The sequence below is a fragment of the Vollenhovia emeryi genome, unplaced genomic scaffold (genome assembly GCF_000949405.1).
Source record: "Vollenhovia emeryi isolate VEMERY1.0 unplaced genomic scaffold, V.emery_V1.0 DF939240.1, whole genome shotgun sequence".
Classification (NCBI taxonomy): domain Eukaryota; kingdom Metazoa; phylum Arthropoda; class Insecta; order Hymenoptera; family Formicidae; genus Vollenhovia; species Vollenhovia emeryi.
The window spans coordinates 6,849-19,592 of NW_011967126.1; the positions used below are offsets into that span (position 1 = coordinate 6,849).

The following is a 12,744-nucleotide window of genomic DNA, read 5'->3' on the forward strand; positions in this document are numbered from 1 at the left end:
TTCCATTCCTCAAAATTCGTTTTGTGTCCGCGGATTCCGCCTTAGCGTGAATCCGACACGATTCGAAGAACTCCATTCTTCGAGAATTCGTGTTGTGCCCCTGGATTCCGCTTTTAGCGTGGATCCGATACGACTCGCTTTCTCTCCTAAACTCTCATCCCGAAATTACCCACTCATAAATTATTAACAATCAGAAACTCTAGCCAACCTCCCTAACTCTACTCATTTTAATGGACTCACGGGATCCACTCAAAACAGGAGAAAGTCGCGAGCCGTAGTCAAACGTTTGAGGAACCTGAGGAATCGGCATCCGCGTCGGTTAGCCGCTCTAAATAATATTTCTCAGGATGATCACTCCTCTTCTCCCACTTTTCCCTTCCTCTTCCACTATCATTAAAGACCATTAATAAATCACTCACACACACAATACACACACAGTCACACCCGCGAAAAATGTAAAAATTCGACAATCCAAATGTACATATAGCGTTAACACATATAAATGTAACACCTATTGATCTCTTTTAGTTAGTAAAAAATTGCCTTTATTTTATGTTATTTCTTTTACTCTCAATTACAATGTCAAGAAGTAAAATTACCTTCTTTTTATCTTATTAACCCTAATCTAATGCTTAGATGTAGACAATTTTAAATATATTACTATGTTCAAACCATCTCTTTCTATTTTAATTTATTTCTAAAGACCTCACCCCCTTTTCGTTCCCCTTTGAGAGTGCACAAGGTCCGTCCCAGGGTAATAGGGATTAATTTCCTTGACCTGAAATAGGACCTGCGATCGCACCGCTCTTGAAAAGAGTCATAGTGTCCTCACGGACATTGGCCTTTTTAGAGCCTTAGAAAAGTGCGTTCGGCTCGCTTTCACGCGCCTCCGAGCGTGTTAGCGAGACATTGAAACTTACTAGTTGCGTCATTCCATACCTCAACATTCCGAGAGGTTTTGACGTAACACATGCAAACGATGATCGTGTACTAAAAGCTGTGTTACGAAATTATATTTATATAATTCCGAGGTATCATTAGCCTCTTCCCTAATCGTTTTATTAAATATCGGTGTCGTCAATGTTTGTTACATTTACTCAGGAAAAACTTATTGTTTTCATTTAATAGGGAAGTTAGTTTGCATGCAGTATTAATTAATATAATTAATCATTCGCAATCTTAGGAACAACTGAGTTAGGTAAATTTTACCTCTTTATCCTTTAATTCGAATATGATATTAATTATTTGTACTTTATAATAAACTTATTTATTATTTATTATCACGATCCCTAATGCATAAAAGCCCAGACTAATGATGCATCAAATCTTTATGTCTCCAAACAATAAAGACGATTACTAACATTTAATGTTGAAATAATGCATTCTAGGTGTTTGAATTTATAATACGTTGGAGGGCTATAAAAAAAAACCTATTAATTTAAATTTTAAGTTTGATGATCAGCACAAGCTAACTGGAAAGGTATATTTCGTAAACACAAGACTTTACACTTATTTTTTCTAGATTTATATGTATACATATATTCGTATGTCAAACTAATATAAATAAGATCTTTAATTTTATCTACACAGAAGGTTCAATAAATTCCGGGAATACCCCGAAATAAAATACGTAACGATGCCAAAAAAAAAATTAAGAACACGTTAGTTTTCTACATGTATCCCTTCCCTCGCCAGACAATCGCGGCTTTGCCCAGAGGCTCTGGAATATCTTGGAAAAAATTTTCACGTACAATGCTGTTCAGAACCGCCATCACATTCGCAAGGAAATGTTGATCGGAAATTCGTCCCCCTGGCCAGACTGTGACGAGGGCACTCTATGTGGAAGTTTTCAAACGCCTGCTCGCGAGAATTCGTAGTAACCGACCCGAACTTTTCGAGTTCGGTAAATGGTGTCTTCTGCGCGACAATGCACCGGCCAATACCGGCGTCCTTACGCGTTAGTTTTTGGTCAAAAGAGGGATCACAGTCCTAGAACACCCCCCATATTCGCCTGATTTGCCCCAAGCGGATTTTATTCTCTTCCCCAAACACAAATCTGCTCTCAAGAGGGAGCGATTTGAGTATCTGGTATCGATTCAAGCGACAGTGAAAGCCACTATAAACAACATTCCATTCGAAGATTTTGTCAAGGCGTTTCAGAGCCTCTATGGAACCGCGAGTATATGGCGAGGAAAGGGATGTATATAGAAAACTAACGTGTTAATAAATTTTTTTTGCCATTGTTACGAATTTTATTTCGTAACAATGGTAGTCCTGGAACTTATTGAACCGACTGTGTAGTCCATATAACAAATTGCATTTCGTTGGCTTCTGATAGTCACAACAATTTATTTTCTGTTAATAAACATTAATATAATATGTTTTAGGTATATAAATTTATTCGCAAAATTCAAACTCACGAAGAGTATATCCCAATATTGATTGTTAAACAAAAAATAGATCTACGCTTGTCCGAAATCGAGTATCACCTGAATCATTTTCAATACCTTGTGCGAAATTAAAGAATTGTAACTCTGACGCACATATTTGAATTCATTACAAATATTTCATACAATTGCTGTTAGTTTCAGTAGATATTCAAAAATATTGTTCCGCGAGATTCTGTAAAACTAACGTGTATGTACATATATATTGTAATATAGAGTATATAAAATTTTGTAAAAGTCGTCATGCTGATTTTAAAAGTACAGTAATGTATAAAGTATGTCCAAGGATTCAAGAAAAACTTGATACAAATTTAAGACAGGAATAATTCATAAATTTTTACATTAATTATAATTTTTCGCTTTAGAAAATTGTGTTCAGAATTGTATACAGGATGTCTCGAAATTCAGTTGGGAATTTTTGTTGACAAAAGTGGTCATACTGCGTTGTAGTAGAAGCCCTCCCGATTAGAATAAGACGTGGAACAGCTCAGTACGACGAAAACTGTGGCCATAGTAACTTGACGCGCAAAACATGTCTCTACAATCTCCCGCCAAGTGCGAGGTACGAGCCGTGATCCGTTTCCTTCTCGCAATGGGAAAAGCGCCGTTTGAGATTTTCGAGGAGATTAAAAGTGTTTATGGCGAAGGAGGTATGAACCGTTCGAATGTGTTTAACATAAGTGGTGTCGCGAATTTAAGAATGGCAGAACAAGTGTTCACGACGATCAGAGAAACGAAAGACCATTGATCTTGATTGACGCGCTTGTGAAAAAAAATCGGAGAAACTGTCCGTGATAATCGCAAATTAACGTTGGATGAAATGAGTATGAATCTGAGAGATTTGTGGAAACATCACAATATATAATAGTCTAGAAAATGTTTTATTGCTCGTAAATATATTGGCCTTAATCCTTCTTTTATTCTTGACATACATATATGGTTTATCTGGCGGTTTTCTAACGAATTTTCAAATCAAAAGCGGGTTATTTTTTCAGTAGTTGGCAACGCTGACCACCATGGTGGTCCAAATATGATGGGGATCGTTCCGTGCCGCACACAAGCTACGTGCCATATGTGTGTACGTGCGTGCGCAGCTCGTATGTAGTATGTATGTATCCCCACCAACGCTGTGATCATATAGTAGTTCAATGCTCGCATCTTTACCACTGATACCGGCCGAGAACGTTTGCCTCAACGCTGCAGCGGTGGTGGGAATAGGAGTGGGGATGATTCTTTCGGCCGTGCGCGCACGCGTGGCCGAAAGAATCATCCCCACTCCTATTTCCCACCACCGCTGTAGCCTTGAAGCAAACGTTCTCGACTGGCGTCAGTGATCTCTACTCTACCATCTAAGGCGAGTGACTGGTATACACGAGTAAGGATAAATCCTTGGTTCGATTCTGGTCCTCGTCCCGTATAATTTCACGCGAAAATTTCAAAAGTTTAGTGCTTGAAGGGGTTTAAACACCAAGTGTTGGATTCAGTATATAATCAAAATAAAAGCACATAAATTTCATCGTGGACACAAGGTTTAATTTTTACACACAGAACGGACCATCGGTTCTCTCGGGTTTCTCTCCCGTAAGAAAAAGTAAGTACAGGAGTGTGCACTTTTATATTTGCTACGTTCGGCATTGCTAATCTGAAGTGTCGAAGTGTTCTTCCTATCTTTTTATCGCATTCTTCTCTCTCGCTCATTTTAATGCAAGGGAACACTCCGACGTCCTAGATTTGCAATACCAAACGTAGCTATATCTATATTACATATATTAAAAAATTTATCTATATTACAAGTATCCCACATAGCACAAATGACTGTTTGCCGGCTGATAGTCGACATTTTTTAGTCACTTTGAAGTCAACTTTTGAAGTCGACATTTTCAAGAAGTTTAAAGTCGCCTTTCGGTAAAGCGAAAAATTAACTAAAAAATATTTTTTCGTCTCACCGAAAGACGTAAAAATCTTTTCATCTTTTTTCTTATTTTTTTCGGCAAAGTGCAAAAATGTGTAAAAAATATCTTTTTGGCCAATCTTTCTGGTCAATCTGTCGAACCGATATGGCTAATCGATGTCTCCGCGTGTAGCGCGATAGTCGTGACATGCGTGCTCCTTGCTTGTTCGTGAATTATCAGTGTCTTCCTGATAGACGATAATCGTATTTAGATATAAGATAAGTCATATTTTTCGCGTAGCTACCGAATTAATACGATTTAATGTGTCGATTAATACAAGTTAATCAAGAAAACCTGTCAAATTTGTCAAAAATATAAAAGCATAATTAAATAATATAATATATACTCTGGTTTATTGTCTGTTTTTTATTAAGAACATATGCTCGTTATAATTATTATTTAAGGGGTTACACCACTTTAGAGCCGTAGAAAAACAGCTATTTTTAAGATTTTTTTTTAGACAATGGTTAAATAAATAAAAAATCTATAAAAAGGTAATGATTCTATACATATATATTTAAGAACACGAAAAATATTATTTTTTTTCAAATAACATGACGTCACTAGGGCTAATCCATTTAGGCTTGTTTTTCAGGAACGTCAAATCGGCGTGCAGCATAACTGCAAAACAGTTGAACCTAGAACAAAAAAACCAAAATTTTTTATTTTCTACACAGTATTTACTAATGAAATATGTAGGGGTTTTTTGAAATATGGTTTTTTGACAAAATGGCGAACATTTGAAAAAAAACGTCATTTTTTACCTAAAAATTTAGTATAAAAATATCCGTAACAAAGACAATTTTTAATATATCGCAAAATCCCTACTTATTTCATTAAATAATTTAGATAAGAAGATCTCCTCCAAATTTTAAGTAAATCGGATAAAAATTGTAGAAGTTATGCTGCACGCCGATTTAAAAAATGTCATTCTGAGAAAAACGCGTTTAAAGTTTTACGTAACAATATTTCGTGTATAAAATTAAGAAATTGAAAAATTACCTTTAGTCTGCGATTCCTGCGTCATAAAGTTGTCCTTCTACGTCGACTTCAGTTTTCTCTGCCTCTTTTCTGTTCGATGTTAAGGCTTTCCGAGCCTCTTTTGCCGCGTCAGTCAAGGAGCGCTCCGCTGCCATGACGCGTCGAGCGTCCGTCTGCGCGCAGAAATTATAACAATTCGTGCCTATAGGCATATGTAAAACCTGCATTATTTCCATTATGCTTGTCAACCCGTCGTTAAAATTGCAAACTGCAATGTCCGCTACCATATCCAGAACTGTTTTTCCACTTGACGTTGCTTCCGGTGCCATCGTCCATACGACAGAGTTGAAGCTTTCGTTTTGTGTGAAGCCTCCTAAGCAACGCTCTAATAATTCGTCGTTACTTAAATTTTCATAAATGGGCTTGATATAATTAAAAACCTCTTGTTTGAGAGGCGGTTTGTGTGTGTATTGTGTCAGCTGCTCCGAACCGTTCGAAGTCTGCCTGTGGCGCACCGGCGCGCTTCCCTTTAATCGGCTGTACAGTCGTAAATAATTCAAATTTTACATTCCGACAAAAAACTTTATTTTTAAGACTATGAACTATAATTTAAACGAATAAAAATTTTTTCGATTTTTTGAAATTTCTAAAGTGGTGCGTGCAACCCCTTAAGTTTAATTGGAGCATTTTCAAAGACTTGATCAATATAATTTTATTATATATTGTAAATATTATACAATTAAAATATAAAAACTTTAATCAATCAGGTTTTCAAGATGTGACTATTAAACACTTAGTAGTTAATATAAATAACGTAAAATTGACTAAAAGTTGACTTCTGATCGCCATAAAGTCGACTTCTAAGTCGACTTTTGGCTGACTGACAGCCGACTATAGTCGAGTCATTTGTCGACTATTAGTTGACTATAAGTTGACATTTAGCCTGACTGTGAAGTCGACTTTAGACTTCTGCTGCCGACTGACAGTCAATTAATAGTCAACTTGGTGCTGTTTGGGATAGTACATTAATTTCGTTTTTGAGATACTATTCACAATTATATTGTAATTATACAGATTTTTGATAATTATCCCAGACAACATATGTGTTGAGACGACGTCTTAAAAACGTCTTACAAGAGACGTCTTTAAGATTTTACTAAAAGACGTCCGTAAGACGTCAGAAAAAAATTTCTTTAAGACATTGTCAAAAAGATGTCCTTATAACGTCTTCGAATGTATACTACACTCCCGATATTTGACCCTGAAATACAAATATAATTTAACTAATCACAATTGTAGTCACCCTGCAGAAACAAATTTCTAAGGTATTCGAACACCCGGTGTATAGTATAGACGTAAAAAAAATTACAACACACAACATTCTTTCAACCTCACCATTATATCAGGTACAGGTTAGCGCGCAGCGAGGGTCGGACGATGCAAATTCCGTTACTTTTGCAGCACGATGTGGTCGGAGAGGGGATAACGCACACAAGCGAGCAGCCGTATCCGTGTGCGCCCGGCGCCGCGCCGGGCATGCGCCGGGCGCACACGGATACGGCTGCTCGCTTGTGTGCGTTATCCCCTCTCCGACCACATCGTGCTGCAAAAGTAGCGGAATTTACGTCGGACCCCAAATACCCAGCTGCGCGCCTACCTGTGCACCTGTGCACGGATGCACCGCTCGAGATAACCCACGCAGCACCGAAATATTTCAGAAAGCTCTCAAAAAGCTGTCAATGAAATATGAAACCTTTCAAAAAAATATTTCAGACATGGTTCAGATACATGAAATGTCCGCGTAGATGAGATATCATAAATGTTTCTGAAATATTTCTGAAATGCTTTAGAAATATCGCTTAAATGCTTCGGAAATATTTCTGAAATGCGTCGGAAATATTTCTGAAATGCTTCAGAAATATTTCTTAAATGCTTCGAAAATATCTCTTAAATGCTTCAGAAATACTTTTGAATGATTTCAATGTTACATTTCAGTATTAATTTCCAAGGTATCTTTTGGAAAGCTTTCAATGACATGTGATTTTGATGAAACATTTCAAAAATATTTCTGAATGATTTCAATTTTACATTTCAATATTAATTTCCAAGTTATCTTTCGGAAAGCTTTCTGAAACTTGTTTTGCTGTGTGGGAAGGTTAGTTGTAATCGTCATCTGCAGCTCTCTGCAGCCAATTTTTGAATTATTTGACGAATAACACTCCAAGCTACATATTCCATTTTGAATCAACGCGAATATATGTGGATAAAAAAGTATAGCTCTGCAGTACGGCACGTTCAATCGTAAATGAAAGATTTTGAAAGGCTGGCCCCAATTTAATGTCCCCCCAAATAATTTTTATATTTTTGATCGCAGAAAAAACGTTTCAGACAACAGTTGAAGGGTTGAATTCCAGGGGTTGTGCCTATAGAGACATTTATTCAGGATGAGGAGGACTACACGTATCAAAATTTAAGACAATTCCACAGAAACCCAATTCCCATAAGATTATGGCAGGGTCCTTTGCTGAATTACAGTCGAAATGTGACGTTACCAGAAGGTTACATGTTTAGCGAGGGGGTAAGCAAATCTATTTCGGAATAGCACTTAATTTCGGGAAGCTTTAATTTTTCTCGTGTTAGCTGTCACGTATAATGTCGAATTTTGATCAGCATTATAAATGAAAACTCTTTGCCACCAACATGAAAATATTATGTTACGAGAAAACTAATTGTAAGTGTTTCGAAATAGGTGCTGTTCTGAAATAAGTTTACCCTAAAAACACAAAAATTAAAAATGTGATAAATATGTCTTATACTTACATGTCTCAAAGACGTTTTAGAATCGTCTTGAAGATGTCTTCCAAACGACTTTAAAATGTCTTTAAGATATTTCCAAAACGTCTTAAAAATATCTTTAAGTCGTGTTAAAAAAGTCTCTAAGATGTGTGAGACGTGTGTCTAAAAGACGTTTCTAAGGCAAGTCTAAAAGACGTTGAAAATCGGGACACAAGACGTCAAAAAGAAGTCTTTCTAAAAATTTTGAAAGATTAAGACGTCTAAAAGGTGTTTTTAAGACGACATAATGTTGTCTGGGATGCTGTAAAAATAATTTTGTTAAGTTTAAAAATGATGATTTCACATATGCCTGCTTGAATTTTTGCAATTCAATTTTTCTAACAGAATTGAATAAATTACAGTTAAGCTAATCAATTAGACACGTACCAAGGATATGTAAATTATAGTGCGACCTATGACTTTCATTTCTGTCACCATTTTTCTTTATTTTCTATTCCATGATACTATGCCTTTTCTTTTCTTTATTTACGTGAAACGATTTATCATCTGAAAAGATGATCACAAGTAATGCTGTCATGTTGTAACATTTTAATAATATAAATTTTCTACAAAGTATACTTTCTTTAGTGTTGATTAATAGCATTAATAGAGATTAATAGCAACACTTTAAGCTTCAAAGAAATAATGTGCTTACAAATAATAAAAGTAACGGTATGTTTCTTGCTTTTAAAAAAACTACGGCCATCATACCGTGGTTTATCCCACCCTGTTTTGTCACACTCGAACGGGTATCTACTAGAGGGAATCGGAGATTCTACGTCTGGAGCGGGACAGGATGTTCCTTTAATTCTTCGTAGTTTCGTTTTATTTATAGCTGGCTCATAAAAACCAGTTATGCGTTTTACAAGTCTTGCGATTTTACTCAGAATTGCAGCATTAATAATTATTTGCGTGACAATAGTTAACAACGCGAGTTACGCATTGAAGACTTTCCAACAGGTTGCCACCCACATTTCGATATCTATTTTGGTGGGTCCGTTGCCTATTGTTAAGCTTGGTTGACTTCCGTTCTGTTTCTTTCCGTTCGGCACTTGCGAGTTGCGAGCCACAAGTTGTGTCGACTAGACTAAATTCCGAGCCGCGTTTACGACCGCGTTTCTAGATCGCAGTACAGTTAGCTCGTTTAATACGCAATCTTCGCTCCTTTCGCCGACATGTAGCAATAAATTCGCAATAAATTTGCGATACCTTGGCAATAACTTAGGTATTCTAAATATTTCGGGTATTGTTAGGCACATCTGGTTGTTGCCACTATATTATTATATAATTATTTTATTGTCTAATATAAATTTACTTGTTCGGTATGTGTGTGCATAATATAAGTATTATTACTCTGGGAAAAAAAAACAGTTATAACCCATTTTGGGGCCCACAATTAGTAATCGAATTATTTGGATTGTTCGTAACTCTACTCTGGGAAAAATTTTGACCGTTTTTTGATGTAGTTAAGCAACTTAACATATCGGCACTTAAGTGAAAATTATCTTTGCGTTACTGAATATCGACAGAACTAATTGAGAGAATTGATTAGTATTACTCTAATATCTTGGTTATAGATAGAACGGCTAATTGTGATTTTTAGTTACGCGAGATAAAATTCGTAAAAGATTAGAGTTACGAACAATCTAAATAATTCGATTACTAATTGTGGGCCCCAAAATGGATTGTAACTGACTTTTTTTTCCCAGAGTAGTAGATAGAAATAGTCTTATACGGCAAAATTAACGACATGTGCATAGACCATTCATTCTGGTCTGCAGAGTAAAGCCGGAAGTTCGAGAGTGAGAAAGCAGTAGGCATAAAATATATTATAATATACGATTTTAATGCAAATATGCGGTCGATATAAATTTATTAATGGACATTGAATTCATTGCAATCTTTATTTTTCGTCTTTTACTTCACTATTACTTTACAATTTCTAATGTTATCTAAACATAACTTTAAATTTAATATTCCTAAACTTATCGATCGGAAAAGATGTTTTAGAACAGATTTTATTAGCTAGATACTACAGCGATAGAGTTACATAGAAACAGTCGAGTCCACTCGGTTCGGTAATGAAATTCAGATTGCACATGTTAGTTTCATGTTTTCTAAACAAACACGTTTTAAAACAGGGCCTTTTAGAAATCATAATTTTAAGTGTTCAAGGAACATAAAGTTTACGTTTCTACATAAAGCAAAATACGAGGTGTGTCCTAAAAGTATCTGACCTCTGCACATATCTTTATCCTTGGGCATCCTATTGTGGAAAACAGATATTCCGTATTTACGGTGGACCTTTAGGAGTACCCTCACCAAGCGGCACGACCCAACAGCTGTTCAGTCGGCAACGGTACGCAGTTGTGTGAGCGTCGAAAATTCCGAGCGTCGCATTTTACAATGACTGAACGAGTCGAGCAGAGAATTTGTATTAAATTTTGCCAAAAACTTGGCACTCTTTTAAGCAACTTAGGATCTTTGTTGATAAACCCCAGGATGTCTTTGACAATTTGACCTCGAGAATTCCTTTGTTCTTCCGTAGGCACTCATGGAACGAATTTTGTGAAATGCGACGCTCGGAATTTTCGACGCTCACACCCCACCAACACATAAACGTTATATAAACGTTTAAAACCCGCTTTTCGTTTGTCAACCTGCCGAATGGTTTGTTTCTCTAACGACCTGAACGTCTTGTGGAACAAGAAGTTCAAAGACGTTGCATGTACGTTTCAGAAACGTTGAGATCCTAACCTTGCTTCTTCTCCCTGCATAGAGGGCGTATCCATGCCACACTATACGTATTGCGAATTGTAAATCGCGAATCGGAATTGAGCCAATCAGATCCGAAGCTGTCTTTGATTGGCTGAATTAAGATCCGCATCCGCAATACGTAAGCTGCGTTCGGGGAGATATTAGCGCTATGAGCGTGCTCTATCCTTATTACTTGCGAACGTTGAACAAGGACAGAGTACATATGCTCATAGCGCTAAATAGCGTCTCCCCGAACGCAGCCGTAATGTGACACGGACTTAACATTTTTAAGATAAAAATTAAAAATTTTTTTGTCTGAAGATTTTTGACTGAAACAGTTTTGTATGATTCGATGTAATTCTAGTCTATATGTTTTATTTTTTGTGAAACACGTTTCCAAGAAACGTTATGTGACAAACGTTCGTAAAACGTTTTCGCAATAACCAAACGATGAGCAAACGTTTGACTCGGTGGACATTTGCACGATTGGTGAACGAAAACGTTCGAACGTTCCTGAAACGTGTATAACGTTTATGTGTTGGTGGGGCACAACTGCGTACCGTTGCCGACTGAACAGCTGTTGGGTCGTGCCGCTTGGTGGAGGTACTTCTAAAGGTCCACCTTAAATACCGAATACCTATTTTCCACAATAGGATGCCCAAGGATAAAGATATACATATACAGAGGTCGGATACTTTTGGGACACACCTCGTATACAGGTTTGGACCACTCCAAAGATTATAGTAGACTGGGTCAAACTGAGAAGAAAAGTTATATACCATTTTATAAAATCCGTAATTATTATCGCGTAATTAAGAAAAACGTCTGAGCCAATAAGTGCACGGAGGAGCTGAAGGCCGGACTCGGCAGACATGCAAAATGGTGTATTATTCTCCTACCACCAGAAAAACTTTCTCGGCGCGGTGTCATATGTCGCTCACCGCTGCCCGCTCGCCGCCGTCTCTCATCGATCGATGCGTGACTCAACCTCTCGCTATCTGATCTTGAGAGATTTTGTAAAATGTTATATAACTTTTCTTCTCAGTTTGACCCAATCTACTATAATCTTTGGAGTGGTCCAAATCGAATCCGACACCCTGTATACATAAAAGACACCTCACAGAAATGCAAGATAATTTTGGCTCTTTTGTATAAATGTGTGAAATGTTATGTAACAGTTTACAACAGTTCGATCCTCGGGTACAGATATTATCTTACCAAGCTAAAATAAGTTTTGTATACCCAGATAGCACAAAGAATCCAAAAAGAATTCTTTTTGAATTCCCAAATTATGAAATGAATTCTTTATCTGTCCCATTTCTATTCTAAATGTATTCTTAAGAGTTCCAAAAGAACTCACTTTTATGTCACCAATTTGGAGCCCTTTTTCGCATACCAAAAGGACTCTTATTATACTCCATAAGAATTTGCAATGAATCACAAATAATTTTTAGATAGTATTCTAATGGAGCACTATAAGGATTCATTTTTCGGTCTTAATGGATTCATAAACTGCTTTCGTCCAGGTCCAGGCTAGGGATACGCTCTCGGAAACAACGAACCACGGTCTTACATAGGCTGCGTTCAGAAACTTCACCTGACTGCTACATGCATCATTTATCCTTGTTTAATATTCGGTGAACAACAAGGATAAAATATGATACATGGGAACACTCGGGTGATGTTTCCGAATATAACCATACAGGTCTTGAAATGACAATGGTGTGGGTAGGTCGATCGTGGGCTTGATCATAAATCTTTTCTTCTAGCGT

The 12,744-nt window shown here is 36.8% G+C and overlaps 2 protein-coding genes across 2 annotated transcripts in view; one reads left to right on the forward strand and one right to left on the reverse strand.

Moving 5' to 3' along the window:
* Window positions 1-3,791: 3,791 nt before the first annotated feature.
* The window catches only part of LOC105560174, a 20,816-nt gene continuing 11,863 nt past the window's right edge, over window positions 3,792-12,744 (forward strand). The window contains exon 1 of the mRNA XM_012009050.1: window positions 3,792-4,038. The gene's annotated coding sequence lies outside the window, so the exon portion shown is untranslated. The remainder of the gene's footprint in view (window positions 4,039-12,744) is intronic.
* LOC105560177 lies at window positions 4,909-5,943 on the reverse strand (the record flags this gene model as incomplete). Its single annotated transcript, XM_012009054.1, has 2 exons — window positions 4,909-5,037; window positions 5,402-5,943. A coding segment is annotated over one exon (540 nt), but the record flags the coding sequence as incomplete, so codon positions are not given.